The 17,708-nt window shown below is 37.9% G+C and overlaps 2 protein-coding genes across 3 annotated transcripts; one reads left to right on the forward strand and one right to left on the reverse strand.

Moving 5' to 3' along the window:
* Nucleotides 1-1,522: 1,522 nt before the first annotated feature.
* On the reverse strand, nt 1,523-9,009 carry LOC103711502 (PI-PLC X domain-containing protein At5g67130-like). The gene is made up of 8 exons (XM_008797668.6): nt 8,615-9,009; nt 8,412-8,534; nt 8,182-8,319; nt 7,968-8,066; nt 7,540-7,843; nt 2,158-2,381; nt 1,986-2,072; nt 1,523-1,771 (listed from the first exon to the last, which is right to left on the reverse strand). Exons 1-8 carry the CDS (start codon nt 8,975-8,977, stop codon nt 1,595-1,597), a joined length of 1,515 nt encoding a protein of 504 aa, XP_008795890.2. The 5' UTR covers nt 8,978-9,009; the 3' UTR covers nt 1,523-1,594.
* A 1,720-nt stretch (nt 9,010-10,729) lies between these two features.
* VTE5 (phytol kinase 1 VTE5) lies at nt 10,730-12,667 on the forward strand. Of its 2 annotated transcripts, XM_008797664.5 has the most exons (6): nt 10,730-11,145; nt 11,538-11,605; nt 11,700-11,831; nt 11,907-12,022; nt 12,097-12,211; nt 12,333-12,667. In XM_008797664.5, exons 1-6 carry the CDS (start codon nt 10,837-10,839, stop codon nt 12,520-12,522), a joined length of 930 nt encoding a protein of 309 aa, XP_008795886.2. In that variant the 5' UTR covers nt 10,730-10,836; the 3' UTR covers nt 12,523-12,667. The 2 variants fall into 2 exon arrangements, with proteins under 2 accessions (XP_008795886.2, XP_026662177.2); XM_026806376.4 differs by lacking the exon at nt 11,700-11,831 and having other exon boundaries at nt 10,737-11,145.
* Nucleotides 12,668-17,708: the final 5,041 nt, after the last annotated feature.

The raw sequence follows: 17,708 nt of genomic DNA on the forward strand, positions 1-17,708 counted from the left end.
ATTCGTGATGTTGGGCGCCAGAGAGATGGTCACCCCATATTCAAGGACATCCAGAAACTAGTGGCGGGTTGTCGTTCAATTCAGATTGCTCATGTGTTTCGGAAGACGAATAAAGCGGCAGACTGGATCGCCTTCATCATTCGGAAGAGGTTCTATGGACTGAGTTTGATTCTGCCCCATTACCTTTATGTCGTTTTCTTTCTTTTGACGCTGAGGGCAGTGTTCATGTTAGGCTGACATGAACTACCATTGTACTAAAAAAAAAACTGGTATGAATAATGGTTTACCCAGAAAAAACTGCCCTTGGCCGGCTTTAATCTGGAGCAGGCTTGCTCCCCCTCTTTTGATTGAAAGACTTGTTTGGCTTGCAGATAAACTTGGACGGATCTGAATAAAGTGCATTCATCCAATATCATTCAATCAAATCTCTTTCTGCACTCGATTAGATCAGCAAATAAAAGGGTAGTTTCGAGATCCCAGGAAAGCTAAGAAAGCATCTTTCCCGGTACCTCTTTAACCAAGTTTTAAAGCTATACGGAGGAGGGGGGAAATGAACATTCTAAGTTTAGCTGGTAAAGAGGAAAAATATCCGGGTGGATAATTTATTTGAATATTCTGGTCAAAGTTAAGCAGGAAGCAAAGCCTTAGGTGGAGTAATTTGATTCCAGGTTAATCAGGTTACCCAGAAAAAATGCGGCTAAAACTTATTAGAATGCCCACCTACCCCCTGAGAAAAGTGGCAGAATGACACGGAGCAAATAGGTTCTCCCCCTTATTCTACTTTAAGCCTTAACTAAACATTGGCTTGCTGCGTTTGGTTACCCAACAATGGTATTTTGTTACCCAACCGATAATATCCCTTGGTAAGTAAACCAACCAACATCTACCTCATAACCATAATTTGATGCTTGCTAAAACTATGAAACACCTGTTTTTCCATGAGCCAATTGTGTATTCCTGTTTTGAACTAGCAATTTTAACATGGGCAAGAATATTTGCAAGGTAATTGAATGACAAAAATCAATCAATCTTTAGTGTTTCCCTTGCTAAAGATTATAGAATATGAATGAAGGTTTCATAAACATGGTTTGATGAGCTTATGTGAAACTCAGTCTGCCTAATTTTATCTGGTGATCACCAGCAACTGGTCAATCCAGCGTGATCAATCCCTCAGAAGACCATGATGGTGCTTATTTGGTGAGGTTTTTGCAAGTTCACAAAGTGAAGCTTGCCATATGCTAATGCAGGTCACCATATAATCAGACCTCTCCGTGTCCGCACAGGTATTTGAGCTATTTGCCTCCTCAAGTTACCAGCTGTCTAGTAACTACAGGCATAACTACAATTGGTGACTGGTTCAGAAAACATGATGACTATTAATTTTGGTATCATTCGACAATAATGTGTTGGGCTCTACAATAGAAGTCTTAAAAATACTGTCCCGGTCACCATATTGTCTTCCAAATCTTCAATAGCCATGTCAGAAATGCAATAATGGATACTTTGAAGAAGAACAGAATGATGAACATGAGAACCCGCCAGAAGGCAAAAAGCTCATTAACAAATGATGCAATAACAGAGCGTGAATTATCAGCTACAATGAGAACACTAACATCAGCAAAGCATAAAGCAAATTGATCACCAAGAGATCATAAAAGTGAAACCTTGAAGATCCTGACAGCTGCACATACCCAGAAAAGGTGCCTCCATTAATTGTGGGAGTTCGATTAGATGATCCAGTGTTCTTGCAGGCTGCCTTTGGTGCCCCAGCCTGCAAAATTTCATAGACGGATCTTAAAGAGATGTCAAAAAAGGTCTTTTAAGATAATTACAAAAACAATTACAACTATTGGATCCAGTGTTTGGATTCTTTTGATCATGGAGAAATGGCAACATAAACCAGCAGCAGGCAGATGCAACAGTCATAGATATGCTGGCTAAGCAAGTTCTGGGTTCTAAGAGATACAACAGTCACCGAAACAAACCTGGCAGGCAGTAACCGTGTTGCACCCACATAGGTTTAATCCATTCATTCTATCTTGTATGTCGAAAACACCTCCGCCATCACTTCTCTGCAAGTATGTCCTTTGTTTAGTCAGTTCCACCTGTTTTACTTTTGAATACCTTTCCATTCTTGAAGTGGTAATTTAGTCATACCATGTAAAAGTTCACTGCAATGAAGTTAGGCAGAATATTTCCAGCTGCTTTATAACAAGCATCAACCATTTCGGCAAGTCCAACTGAGTGCTCTTTGCAAGTTTCATTTTCAAAAGGGATTGTAGGGAAGAAATTTTGCAGAAATAGAGATGCGTATCTTGAATTCAGTGCTTGTGATTCCCTTCTATTTGGACAGGAACCTGGTACCATTCCTGGATCTCCAGCTGCCAAGATCATAAGGTCATGTAAGAAGCCAGAATGTAAGATGACACTAAGTGAAAATCTAAGGAGAAAATCTTAGGGGAGAAGGGATGTAAAAGTGCAAAAAGAATGAGAATCAGTCCCTTATACAATGATATAGAGTATAGCTTGCTAAAAATACCAAATATTGGTTTGAAATCCAGAAGCAATGCCAATATCATGCTTATTGCATTCTGCATCACTTGTAAATGAATTGAATGAACAAAGTTTGCCTAAAACCATAAGAATTCAATTTTTTCATCTTTTAGTAACCATGTAGAAAAGCCGATTTTCTGATTTATAATCTCTAACATCAAATTTGTTTCTGCAAGATGATGAGGCACCAAATCTCAATCATGTCAGTCCTAAGCCCATCTGGTAGTGAAATGAAGGGGGTGTAACTGAGCGAAGCTTGCTGGACCCTGAGTCTCACAAAGCTTGGCCAAAACTTAATTTCAAACCTGAAATTCAGGATCAAGATTGGCTCATTTCCTCTTTGGTCAAGCACCTAACTGAGCCGAGCTTCAAGCTAATAAGAACACAGGCCTATTTCAACCGCCTAGATAACTTTGAACCAAGTTAAAGTGAGAAAAGTTTAAACCAAGCATAATTCAAGCTTTCTTCGTGCTTGAAAATCAATGTTTATTAGACAAAAGAATCCCATATGACCTGTTAAACCATGGAAATGTTACTGTCTATCCCATGCAACCCATCACACCATAAAATGTAATAATTTAATGACATCATCAAATTGTTCAATAAGCCATCCTAGCGATTTTAGTCATTGAATTTATATCAACGATTGAATATAGATATTACTTTTTGAGTGAAAAGTAGTATGCACATACCCATTATAATCTTATAAATTATATATCAATATTTTTTAAAAAAATATTTAAAGTATCAATTAGATATTTAAAATGTATTTTAAGATTAAGTTCAAGTGTACCAGCCATTATCAATCTTGGCTTGTTTAATTTCGATGTGAGCTTGATCGAGCCTAGAATTGAGCCAAATATGAACTGAAAACATTATACATTATATATCAAATATTTTTTAAAAAAAAATATTCTAACTACTAGATATTTTAAAATATATTTTAAAATTAATTTCAAGTGTACAAGCCATTATCAATCTTGGCTTGCTTAATCTCAATTTGAGCTTGATCAAGCCTAGAATTGAGCCAAAATATGAACTGACACTTGTACATAGACATATGTACATAACTAATGTTTGAAGTGGTCTACTGTACATATGTAACTACCACATCTAAATAACCATGTAAAAATAAGGATATAATAGTTTCAGGTTTGGTCATTATCCCTGACACATTACATGTACCTTCTACGATCAGCTTAACATATCTCCAAAAATCGTATATCAATACTACAATCTGTAGACCACTTAGGATTAGATTTGAAGTTTCATCAAATTACTGCAAAATAATTTTAAGATTAGCGCCACTGATATTTCTTTGTAACAAGATGGCTGCAAAATGTCAGTAATCCATGGGTGACGAATCTTTCTTCTGCATCCTCTGGAGGCACCAGTTTAGAACCTGATCATGGTGAGCTGAGATGGAATTTAGAGGTTGTTTAGCCTTCCAAGAAAATTCATCTAGCAACTGGGAAAAGGGACATTCCCAGGCAGTAACCTGATGCACAATGAATAACATCAACCGAGGAGTATGATGACAGGAAACAGCTTATGCATGTCAAGAAGGGCAATATCTAACCGTTACATAGAGACAGCAGTAGATATAAATGACTAAAAAAAGGAAGATGGATGCTCAGCAAAAATTAAGTGAATGCTAAAGGAGGATATCGACACCATTAATTAGTTAACATATATTTAACAGATGTAGTTCCTGGTGGGGAAAAAAAATCAAGAGCCACTTTTGTAAAATAGTAAAACAGAAAACAGATACCGTGGTACTCATGAGCACAGACTTAAATCAAGCCTACCCATAATAAACAAGCCTTATCCCAACAGCTTGGGTTCCTCTGTAAGATTCTTTTCAGTTCACTTGGGAGGCATCCCTTGCCAGTGAGAGCTTTCCCAGATATTTGCTTACACAATACATCTCATCTTAAATTTTTCATCCTTTCACAAGCATTTGATTTGCTCCAGTCTTCATAGTGGACCTCCTAGCTTCAAATGAACAGAATAGATACATAGAATACGAGAGACTGCATGAAGGATAGAGGAGATTTACTATGTCTGCTAGAAGTGAATAATGGCTTAGCTAAGAAAATGCAATTTTTAAGCATGATAGAAGATTTCCTGACTTAATGGGTGGATAAAGTGCAGCAAGACAAAAGGTTGTGAAGAACAAGCAAACTACACACAAATAACAGAAAGCCGTTATTAGATAAAGTTGGAACACAAGATAGGCTGGTTTTTAACTTATATGGATCTTTTTGCTGGGTGAAATAAAAGAACATGGATCTGAAAGCTACGTACTAGTTCAACCGCCTAGATAATTTTGAACCAAGTTAAAGTGAGAAAAGTTTAAACCAAGCATAATTCAAGCTTTCTTCGTGCTTGAAAATCAATGTTTATTAGACAAAAAAGTCCCATATGACCTGTTAAACCATGGAAATGTTACTGTCTATGCCCATGCAACCCATCACACCATAAATTGTAATAATTTAATGACGTCATCAAATTGTTCAATAAGCCATCCTATCGATTTTAGTCATTGAATTTATCTCAACGATTGAATATAGATATTAGTTTTTGAGTGAAAAGTAGTATGTACATACCCACTCTAATCTTATAAATTATATATCAATATTTTTTAAAAAAATATTTAAAGTATCTACTAGATATTTAAAATGTATTTTAAGATTAACTTCAAGTGTACCAGCCATTATCAATCTTGGCTTGTTTAATTTCGATTTGAGCTCGATCGAGCCTAGAATTGAGCCAAATATGAACTGAAAACGTTATACATTATATATCAAATATTTTTTAAAAAAATATTCTAACTATTAGATATTTAAAATGTATTTTAAAATTAATTTCAAGTGTACAAGCCATTATCAATCTTGGCTTGCTTAGTCTCAATTTGAGCTTGATCGAGCCTAGAATTGAGCAAAATATGAACTGACACTTGTACATAGACATATGTACATAACTAATATTTGAAGTGGTCTACTGTACATATGTAACTACCACACCTAAATAACCATGTAAAAATAAGGATATAATAGTTTCAGGTTTGGTCATTATCCCTGACACATTACATGTACCTTCTATGATCAGCTTAAGATATCTCCAAAAATTGTATATCAATACTACAATCTGTAGACCACTTAGGATTAGATTTGAAGTTTCATCAAATTACTGTAAAATAATTTTAAGATTAGCGCCACTGATATTTCTTTGTAACAAGATGGCTGCAAAATGTCAGCAATCCATGGGTGACGAATCTTTCTTCTGCATCCTCTGGAGGCACCAGTTTAGAACCTGATCATGGTGAGATGAGATGGAATTTAGAGGTCTGTTTAGCCTTCCAAGAAAATTCATCTAGCAACTGGGAAAAGGGATATTCCCAGGCAGTAACCTGATGCGCAACGAATAACATCAACCGAGGAGAATGATGACAGCAAACAGCTTATGCATGTCGAGAAGGGCAATATCTAACCGTTACATAGAGACAGCAGTAGATGTAAATGACTAAAAAAAAGGAAGATGGATGCTCAGGAAAAATTAAGTGAATGCTAAAGGAGGATATCGACGCCATTAATTAGCTAACATATATTTAACAGATGTAGTTCCTGGTGGGGAAAAAAAATCAAAAGCCACTTTTGTAAAAAAGTAAAACAGAAAACCGTGGTACTCATGAACACAGACTTAAATCAAGCCTACCCACAATAAACAAGCCTTATCCCAACAGCTTGGGTTCCTCTGTAAGATTCTTTTCAGTTCACTTGGGAGGCATCCCTTGTCAGTGAGAGCTTTCCCAGATATTTGCTTACACAATACATTTCATCTTAAATTTTTCATCTTTTCACAAGCATTTGATTTGCTCCAGTCTTCATAGTGGACTTCCTAGCTTCAGATGAACAGAATAAAGAATACATAGAATACGGGAGACTGCATGTAGGATAGAGGAGATTTATTATGTCTGCTAGAAGTGAATAATGGCTTAGCTAAGAAAATGCATTTTTAAGCATGATGGAAGATTTCCTGACTTAATGGGTGGATAAAGTGCAGCAAGACAAAAGGCTGTGAAGAACAAGCAAACTACACACAAATACCAGAAAGCCGTTATTAGATAAAGTGTGAACACAAGATAGGCTGGTTTTTAACTTTATATGGATCTTTTTGCTGGGTGAAATAAAGAACATGGATCTGAAAGCTATGTACTAGTTAGGGAGAGCAAAAGCCTAAAATTCTAGCTGTTGATAGGCTTACAATAAAGAATGTGGAACATTCTATAAGACATTAGGGAGAAAAGGTCAGGAGATCTTTTTTTTAATTAAAGGTGAACATAGAAAAGCTATTTGAGCTTGATGGTTGGCATTTTTGGTCAAGAGAGTTTTGACAACTTGATCCTATATTTGTTGTCTTATCATGCAGCACTTCTCACTGATGTTCCCTCTACCTGGTTTTAGAAGAACAGAGATTTATTCTATAACAAACCCTGTTCACATAATGGCCCTAGAATATCTAAATCTTTCCCACTCTTATCGTGTACTCAAATTTAATACACCGACCATTACATAATCAATGCATCTCATTTCATGCAGGAAACTGATCAAGCCGCATAGAGATTGCTTCCATAAACAATCATTTTTATATAGATGACTTAGGGCATCTGCATCCTTCCCACCCCTATCATATGATGCTAATAACACTATGGTAGATGGATCTGATTTAGTTCAGGAAGCTGATCCAGGTCATGGCATTTGAGAATGAAAACTTCTTTACCTTATCATGCAGTCCGCACATGACTAGGAAAATAAAGCAGTCTTGATCTATCATGCAACATCGGCATGTCAAAAGATCATCTTCGTGCAGTCTGTAGCTGCTTTCAAATTACTCTTTGATGGTGATTAATTGTGTAAAGAACTCACATTTAACAAAGAGTACGGATAATCATCAAATGTTGATAGCAAGTTTTCTGAAACTTACACTCGTTCTCCAATATATACCTCCACTGGTAAGCAATCCCTTCATCAGCCTCCTTCGAAGCATCGGAAGTAAAGACAAGTAGTCGGCGGTTCTTCGCCACCATATCAGTCACGCCTGGCCAATCCCTGCCATTTGTGGGCATTTCTGAGACCGGATACCAATACTTGGCCAGGCCAGCATTGGTAAACAGCTTCGTCAACCCCTTAGGGGCATGCACATAATCTTCAATGAAGATAGTCACGATCTCTGATGGGTTCTCAGTCAGGAATGCCTCCACCTCCCTCAGAGTGTTAATTGCTGGTTCCTAGCATCACATCAACTCGTTAGACAACCTAGACCCAAACTAATTTATATGTAAAGCTCTTTCTTTGCCTCAGCCTCAGATAACTACGCATTCAAGAAGAGAAAAGATATGGAATTGGACTTACAAAGGCAGTAAAGTCGTAGCACTGGCCCTGCAACGAGTGGCAGAGCCAGATATCATCCCGGAAATCATACATGTCCAGCATCAAGCCCCGGACGCCATTCTAGCATGATGTATTAATTAACACCAAAAACGAACAAAAGAAGAAGAAAAATTAGGAATCGTGCACCAAAAGAAGAAATTTTGAACAAAGATCGGAGCGTAAATCAAAGGAATACTCTCAATTGGTTGGTGACGGTGTCCTCCTGGTTGTAGAACGTGACGCGTTGGACGCCGGTGGAGGAGGGCTCGTTGACGATGGAGAAGGAGTTGTGCGTCACCAACCATGCGTACTTGTTGAACGGCAGCCCGTTCACCTGAAAGCGAAACCACTCCCGGTATTCCTCCTCACACTCTCACTGCTACATTAAGGAAAGAAGTAGAAAGAAAGAATTAGGGGTGGGGTTACGATGGAGGTGGGAAGTGTGGCCTGGCCTCGGATGCAGGAGGGCTGGGTCTTGCCGGAGGCGGGGCAGTTGCCGCAGTAGAGGCCGGGGGCGCAGTCATCCGCCGTCGAGCACGGGTCCAAAAGCTGAAGAGGGGGATCAGATCGAAATGAGACGGGGAGCGAGAACTCTTTCGGATCCGAGAGAGGAGAGAGAATGGCGGAACCTGGCAGCTGTGAGGGGAGCAGGAAGCGATGGAAGAAGGCAGGAGAAGTGCGATCGAAAGCAGCAAGAAGAGCAGTCTGGGATCCATCATCATCGATGTCCTTCGCTTCTGCCGCCCCTGCTGCTGTTTGGAACTACTACTAAAAGTGGGATGGGAGTAGACGAGAAAGAGAGAGGGCCGGAGACAGGGGAGGGGCCTGGAAGAGGAAAGCGGTGGGACTCCTCCAAGTCGGTGGAATGACGGGAGTGCCCCCTCCCCGCTGCGCGGCACACGCGACGACGGCAAGAGGAGGAGGACCGAGCTCGAGCTGTACTCGGCTGCTGCTTTTCTTCTTTCTTTTTCGCTTTTTCCTAAAGCCTTCATTTATTTAGCACTACATAACAAGGAAGACTCAGGTGCTTTTGTTTTGGGTGCATCATCCTCGATAAAGGCTTATCCCGGGTAATTAAGCACATTCCGACCATATTCGGCGACCAAGAAAGAATGCTGCGCCTTTCAGGCCATACATACACTTCGTGAGGCAAACAGATCCGTTGATTGCATCACCTCTTCTACTGTCCACCGTTCATAAAAAATTCTCCGAACTTTTAGGTGCAGCCTATTTTTTAGTGATTCAACTGATTGTGCTCATATGAGATTAGTATGAGCCGCCAATGCGAACAAAAATAACAAAGAATTGGTGGAGCCTACCAAATTGAAGGAATTGGTAACAAATAGTACGAATTAGCATCAATAGATCAAAGAGAGACATATATGATAAAATAAAAAATTATACTTTTGATCTTCGGTATTTAATTTTTGCAACTTTGTCAATTGAATCAATTGTTAAGCTCAACATTGTATGGTTCATAAACATTAAGGCTCATGATTCATATTTTTCCTTTTTTTTCCCCTTGATTGCATGTAATAAAAATACAAGGTGGTTCCTTTCCTGTTCAAGCCGACTGGCATGTATCTTAAATTTCATTATTATAGTTGTTCAATTGAAATTGTTGCTATTGCAGATATTATATATTGAATGAAATGATTATGCCTTCACACTAACTCCTTGAGGTGAAGCTACTTCCATCATTTCCCTTCGCCCTTTAATCCCTAATCTAACTCCAATATCTCAAGTACTACTTTCTTGTCATTTGATCATACTTGAGGAATTTGTTCCTGCCAAAATTGTAATTTGCAACTTTTTTAAGATAGAGTTGACTAACATAGTGACAAAAAAAAGCTTGTATACCTTTTTTTGGATAAGTAACTTCTATACCTTTCATTCATACTGCTAATAAGGATAATGACTTTGTGAGCAAACCGTTGTAGATAGCCGATAAACGCTTGGTTAAGGATGACTAATAAATGTCAGGTAGGTGAGCTGTCTATATAATAGAAATTTGAGGAAGAGTTTGAGCCAATTGGTATATTTGGATATTAGGTGATCAAGAATGTATATAGTCGGATAGCATTAGGGGAATAAAAGCTGGAGGATGAAGCTCCATCACTTTCCTTCTATCCAATGTACAATCTTTTGGTCCATAAGAGGAGTACTTGGATTTTTCTTTTATTTTTTTCTTAGATTTTTTTTTTTACCCTTTCCCCTATGACCGGCGGGACTCAAAAAAAGCAAGTTCAAGCTACAAAATAGGATAAATATAAATTTTTCTTGTATGAATATCCTTCTAAAAATTTAAATTTACGCAAATACCCTCCTAAAATTTATATCTATTTCTATATCCTCATAAAACATTGTTTTTGCACAAATGCCCATAATATAATGGTTCTTCTAACACCGTTAATAAAACCCACATTTATTTTAATTAAAAATAAAATAAAATTTTGAAATTATTTTTTTGTTTTTCCATCACGATCATTTTATAAATATTTATTTTCACACGTCTACCCATTAAGAATATTTTAGTTAACGGTGATAGATTGCATGGGTATATATGCAAAAATAAAAATAAAAATAGATAGAATAGTAAAATAAGTGTTTGACGAGGATGTACATGTAAATATTAATGTTGAGAAGATATTCATACAAAATTTGGTATTTCGAAAGGTATTTATATTAAAAATAAAAACCTTAAATATAAACACTATGGGTCTTGGTTTCAAGTTTGCATCTCATGACCACTACAAATACAGTAACTAAAAATAAATTGCCACCCTTTTTAACTATAGAAAAATAAAGAACAATAGAAAGTTGGGTAGATCTTCTTGTTCTCCGTTCGACGATGTGGTCGGGGGGCGCCGTATCCTCTCCCCAACCTCTCCTCCGGTCGAGAGTTCTCTGGGGAACGCCTCTCTTCCCCGTCGACCTCCGCCTCGCCCCCTTCTCCTTCTCCTCTCCCTCCCTACTCCTCCGGAAAGCCTCGCCCATCTCGTCTCCCGTGCGCCTTCTCCGCCCGCGCGGCAGCCCCGCCGCGCTGGCGGCAACGGCAGCGCTGGTGCAGGATGGCGGGGCCGCGGCCCTCGTCTTGGCCGGCGCCTACTCCCTGGTCCGCGCCTTCGATACCCTCACCGAGCGGAACCTCATCGAACGGGTATTCGTTCCTTCTCCAATTTGCCTTTCTTTCTCCTTTTTAGTGGCATAACAACTTATAAATTTGATTAAGTTCGCTTTCTTTGCTAATACGTCTTTTTTGCATTGCTGCTAGTGATTTGCTATTTCAGTAATGGACTTGTTGGAGCTTAGATATTAGCCTTTTTTTAGCAAAATAGATTTGCCAGGGATTCTTCTTCCAAATATCTCATTGCAAATAATAGTAATAATAATAAAATAACAAAGGGGATAAAGATGATGATGAGAAAAGAGAAGATTAAAACATAGTGAGTGTATCTCATCCTTCATAGTATCTCTTTAGCTGTACTAGTCAAATTGGGTTTGTAACTATTGCTTTAGCTGTACTTCTTACTCATCTCCACTTCAGAGCAGAGCTTGAGCAGAAAGGTTGTCCATGTATTATCAGGGCTTCTCTTCATGTCCTCCTGGCCTATTTTCAGGTATTCCATGCACTCAACCTGCAATCAAAATCATCTCTCATTACTTTACTGTGAAGTCTCTAGCCATTTCAACCATGCCATTCTTTATATGTAGCTCTTCAATCGAGGCACGATATTTTGCTGCATTTGTTCCTCTTGTAAATTGCATAAGGCTTGTTACTTATGGCCTCCGCATTTTCACTGATGAAGGCCTAATCAAATCAGTTACTCGAGAAGGAAAACCTGAGTAACATCCTGTGTCCATTGACATCAATCCTACTCTTCTTTTGTATATCTCTACCATTCATATGGTTGTTTGCAGGGAACTGCTCAGAGGTCCTCTTTATTATGTTGTGGTACTGATGTTCTGTTCTGTGGTCTTCTGGCGTGACTCCCCTGTTGGTGTTGTGTCCCTGGCTATGATGAGTGGTGGTGATGGTAATCTCTTTCTCTGATCAGCTTTTTGTTTCGATCTTCCAGATATTATTGGATGCCTGCTGTAATTTTTGCAGGATTTGCTGATATCTTGGGGAGAAGGTATGGAGCAACAAAGCTTCCTTACAATAGGCAGAAGAGTTGGATTGGCAGCATTTCGATGTTTATATTTGGTTTCTTCTTCTCCATTGGGTGTGTCATTTTGATTACTCCACAGTGCTCTGATTTGTGTTCTCATGAGTTTCTTTTGCCAAGTTTTATATGATTGAATTTGATGATTTTACTAAGCAAAAATCAAACTTTCATGTAACAGGATGCTCTACTACTTTTCAGCATTCGGGTGTTTCCATTTGGACTGGGACAAGGCAGTCGAGAGAGTAGCTGTAGTGTCTTTGGCAGCTACCGTGGTGGAATCTCTTCCTGTTACTGAGTTTGTAGATGATAACATTTCTGTTCCTTTAACAAGTATGTTGACAGCCTCTCTACTTTTTGGCTCTCACTGAGCTACTGCAGTCTTCTAGTTCAGATTTTAAATTGTAGTTTATGCTATTGATCATGTTTATTTATACTGATATAACTATTGGAATGAGGTTTCCCCTAGAGTTTACACACGTTCTTGCAAATTTCACTCTAGATTTTGGATGACAACTTGTGCACTTACATGTTCATTGGAGAAAAAAGTCCTTAGTTTGCAAAGCACTCCAAACCAAAGTAAATACATTCATACCTTATTATTTGGCAGAGTTCTTTGACATAACTTTATAATGATACAGAAAATTTTTTCAGCATTCGCTATTGACTTGATAGTAATTCAGTTCATTTTAGACCGCTACAAGATCAACAATTCCATTTCGGACACAACTGGTACATTTCAAAATAACTCTACTCTGACATCTTTACTTTTGGCCATGATCCAATATCCAATTTTAATGAATTAAACAAAAGAATGGTCTTATTCGAATTCAAGAGTAGTATTACCGTTGCACAGAGATCTCACACAAAAAAGTCACATCTTTTTATATTTTAATTTTCCTATCATGATCAACCTTGGTGTGGATTGGTGGAATGAATTTCTCTCTCTCTCTCTCTCTCTCTCTCTTAATTTTTAACATGCCTCGAGTAAGAGGATTTAGTATCATTGAGTAATTGATACTAAAAAAAGGAGAAATGGAAAAGATGGATTTGATCAATATGATTGTAATTCAACATATATGTAGGCTAATAAAACAATTAGTTATAATAAGAGGGTAAGTGTTGAACTGTTGTAGTCTTTAAGTTGTGAGTGAGATCTCAGGTGAAACCTCTTTCCTTTCTTATGCGGCAGGTTGATAGTTATTTCAAGCAATAACTACCCTCTTTTGATGCTTCATTATTCCTGTGATGCCCTCCTCTGTAATACTAGTGGTTACCTGATTAAATGACTCCCTCTTGTCCCATTACATTCCTTTAGGTAGTTAGGTTGAACAAAAAACTATTTATAAGTAGTCTCTTGTATAAGCTGACTGGTGGTCGAACTTAGTTTTTCCAAGTATCAAGCATATATTAATTAATCAAACCTTGATCGGTCTACTATTTTTGACAATCATCTATAATTTTGGATGTAAAGAGATGTTTAACCTTCACTGTACCATGTAACCGTGTCACTGAAGCATCTCTTTAAAGAATAAATGCTCACGGTGCCTTTCTTCCCCCTGCCATTGTATCTGTGGTATATTTCACCACCAAGGAGGAGTCGGAAGAGAAGCAAGAAAGTGCAAGGTCAAAAAACCTGGGAGTCCGAAGAGAAGCAAGAAATCAAAGGCTTGAGTTAAGACACCATGGAGGTCTTGGACATGTGTTGATCTCTAATAAGAATTATAGTTCGGTAGCTGGTTGGCATGAAGAGGCCCTAGCGTGCGAAATGTTGATCGAGATTGGTGCCAAGATTATTAGTCCATGTAGAAGTTTCTGTGCGGTGGCAGTGAACTTAAATAGGTAATATTTGATAGGGCCCTATTTTCTTTGATCAGATTTTTTTGTTTGTTTGTTTGTTTGTTCTACAGGTGGTAGGTCACCGGGAAACTACATTAGTTGGTCGCTGTGGAGTTGTAATCTTTTATACATCCTCTTTATATAGGATCATTTGACCCATTATAAACCAATCTTGCCGCTTTGAATAGGTTTGGACAAGCTTTGTAGAACTTCGGAAAACTTTAACTTCTAATTCGGCAGGAATTAGCGTTCCTATTAAAAACAAAATTGATATAGGAGCCAAGATCAGGTTTCCGCCCACATTCAGAAATTTTTAGAATATTCTAAATTTGTATTCTATTTAACAGCGAGAAGAATCTTATCCTATTTAGGTTGAATTTTACCAATATATAAATAGAGAAGTTTTTTATCCTCTTCTTGCTAGAAAAGAAATCCGATTGATCTAAAAATAGTAGATCCTTACAGAATATTAGAGAACTTACAACTCTCTTCTTCTAGCTCGAAGAAGAATCTGATTAAAATAAAGAAGATCTAATTAATATAAATAAAGAGCATATACTATAGTTCTAGAGGAGAATAGATTGAATGAAAGTAAAGAATGTACGCTCTACTTTCCACTCCCTATAATCCTAATAAAGAGAATGAAAGTAAAAGAGTATAGACTCTACCTGCCACCTATTACATGAATAACAATTTATAGATTATAAAAATTAATAAAATAATTTTTTATTTTACTCGAGAGATTCGAATACAGTGGATTGAAGAAATACATTTCTTTTTTATGGTAGGATCATATCGCCAAGACAAAATATTTGATTTTTTATCCTCACTTCATCAGCAAGCTAGAGAGCATGTACGCTACTTCATGAGTCAACCTGTCTGAATGCTGGAATATCTTATCCAACAATAAGGTGTGTTTTTACTCTATTTACAGGTTGAGGTGTGTTCAACGAGAAGTACTAATGATATAAGTAATCTTCCTTCATATGAGTGCATTAGAAAAATCACTTTATAAAAGGAATGCGGTATCCTAAGTTTTTAGAGATTTTTCAATCGAGCGCTTCTCTAATGCTCGGAAACTCAGCTACGCCCCTCACCATCTACAACCCTTTTTAGACGGATTAAATTATCGATGCTTCCAAAGAGCCTCTTAAAATCTCCAAAGGTCAACACAATGTTCTTGGCGTCCAGCTCCATATCTCATTAGAATTATGCAGTAAACTGGCCCATGCACATGTACTAATACAGCAAAAATTTTGTAAATAGAACCATTGCCCTCAACTTGTACCTTTAAATAATCGAAACATGAGTTTCCCCTTGGCCATTAATACGAAAGGTTCAAACGAACATCAGCTCTTTGTAATTTAACAGTCAACCAACAAACTTTCTAAACAAGAAAATAAAATAAGATTGCATTTACTGACAAGATGCAGACGGCAAATAACCATTACCTTCTGCCTCCAGAAAAAATGGGCCTGATAAATCTTACTCTCGTCATTGTTTTTTACTGGTGCATTTCTATCAAATCATGTTTACGTCCTGCCCACCTTTTTGCAGCAGGACGGGGCTAAAACAGAAAAGGTGAACAATAAGATGATAGGGAGATAGTATAAGAGAGAACACAATAGGATCAGTATAACACGTTGGAAGGGATACAGCTTGACCTCCCAATTTCAATTGTCTTTACCCGAGTTACCATGAATGATGGTCCCTCCAACAGACTGTGTTACAATAGTCAAGCTACCCTTTAAATTTAGCTATTTAATCATTTGATGTCACCATGCTGCACTGAATGCTATACTGACTGCATTATTGAAAGTAGCTTGCTGGCGGCGATTACAACATGAGCCCATGCGACAAGCTAGAAAGTCATAGTTATGCAGCTCGCAGAAATATATTTAATGGTGGATAATGTTTGAGGTGCTGCCAGAAATTTCAAGTCATACATTTTGCACTAAATGGCAGTTAATATAATGCATCTCAAACATTATAAAAAGCCATTATCTGATGATACTATTGTTCACTGAAATTGTTTTGATATCCACACTTTGGTTCACCCAAAGTCTTAAGCATACACTGTAAAATTCATTTGGCCGTTGCCATCTTCCTTTGGTTCTTCCCTATAGCCACCATCTCCTCCCATTTTTTTCAAACTTCTTTAATAAAGCACTGCCATTAATACAATTGCCTAAGTCTCCCATCTACAATTCTTACGTCCTCCCCTTTCTCTCTTGACCTACGCATACCAATATAAAACAACACAGAGTCCCCATTAGTCACACCTAATCATACGACTTCAACCATCTGTAATCTCCATTTGCTGGGGGATGGATATGCCTAGCAATATCCTCCCAACCACGCACCATGCCCACTTGCGTCCTTGCATGGCAGCCTGACATCTAGCATTTGCTCCTCTCAAAAACATTCCCCAGCTTTGGATTCCCAGGCTTCCAAAACCCTCTCTCTCTCTCTCTCTCTCTCTCTCTCTCTCTCTCTATATATATATATATATATAGATATATAGAGAGATCTATTAGTCACACCTAATCATACTCATCTTACAAGATCGCACTCACTTGCACCAAATGCAACCCTTCAAAAATCACACCTTATCCTCGTTCCATGGGAACCAATATAACTTAGCAACTTGGATGACACTCCCACAAGGAACCCATGGAACAGTATAAATAATTAAGGTTTGCAGGGTACAACCAAATAGGGCTCACTTTTAATCTGAGAAAGAGATATCCACGGGCACCAAGGCACCGTACCAGGAATATCCTCTCAACTCTCTCATGGCCTGATGGCACATCTTGATTCCTAATACCACGAACTTGCCTAGACCTTAGAAGACAAACAAATCATTCAAACCAGCCCAAAAGTGATTTCAATTGCCAAGCTGCATGAAATATGCCCATCAAAAGAAACAGATTACACATACTAAACAAACCACAAAAAATAAAACCACCAAAACTAAATCCAATTAGCTATCTATAATCTGAGGCCCTAAAGTAGGATCCAGTAAAAGCACACTGTTTGGAAGCACATCCATATTAAGTTGCAAGCACATCATCAATGCAATTCTGACCTATTCACATGGAAGATGAAGCACAAGAAATACAACACAAAATCAAACCATCCACTTAATGTCAATTCCCATCTTTTAACTAACAGATATAAGATAACCCAGATGGGCATCAATATTGAATTTTTGAAGACTGAACTTGCAAACAAAGTAGGAAATAGAAAGGCTGTTCATTTATATCTAGCCTCAATGTACTTAAGCCAAAGTGAACCCTTAAAAATGGACCTACTCCTCAACGATGGCATGCTGGTCTGAAGAAATCACCTAACTATTATATCATTTTGAGCTGGATTGCAAAACAATGCAGGTTATTGTCCTGGACATCCTGTTGGGTAAGCTAGCCAGTCTAAATCCAAATACCTCCTTTGGCCCGGCATGAGATTGAAAACCCTTGTACATAAAACAGCCTGATGTTATTGAGGATAAATACCAAACTATCGATTGTCACAGCAAGATCTTCAACTTCTTTCACTCAAAATATATATCGTAATTGCCCTCCTAAAACCTATATCTCAAATGTCCTCCTTCCAGTATTGTAAATTCGAAGCCCACCTGTATCCATCGTCAAATATTGAATTCGAAATGTTGCAGCTCATAGGCCTCAAAAAACTCCTCCAAGAGGCTCAAACTTTA

Source organism: Phoenix dactylifera, chromosome 2 (assembly GCF_051530095.1).
Source record: "Phoenix dactylifera cultivar Ajwa chromosome 2, Ajwa_hap1_PhDact_Kaust_v1.1, whole genome shotgun sequence".
Taxonomy (NCBI): Eukaryota; Viridiplantae; Streptophyta; class Magnoliopsida; order Arecales; family Arecaceae; genus Phoenix; species Phoenix dactylifera.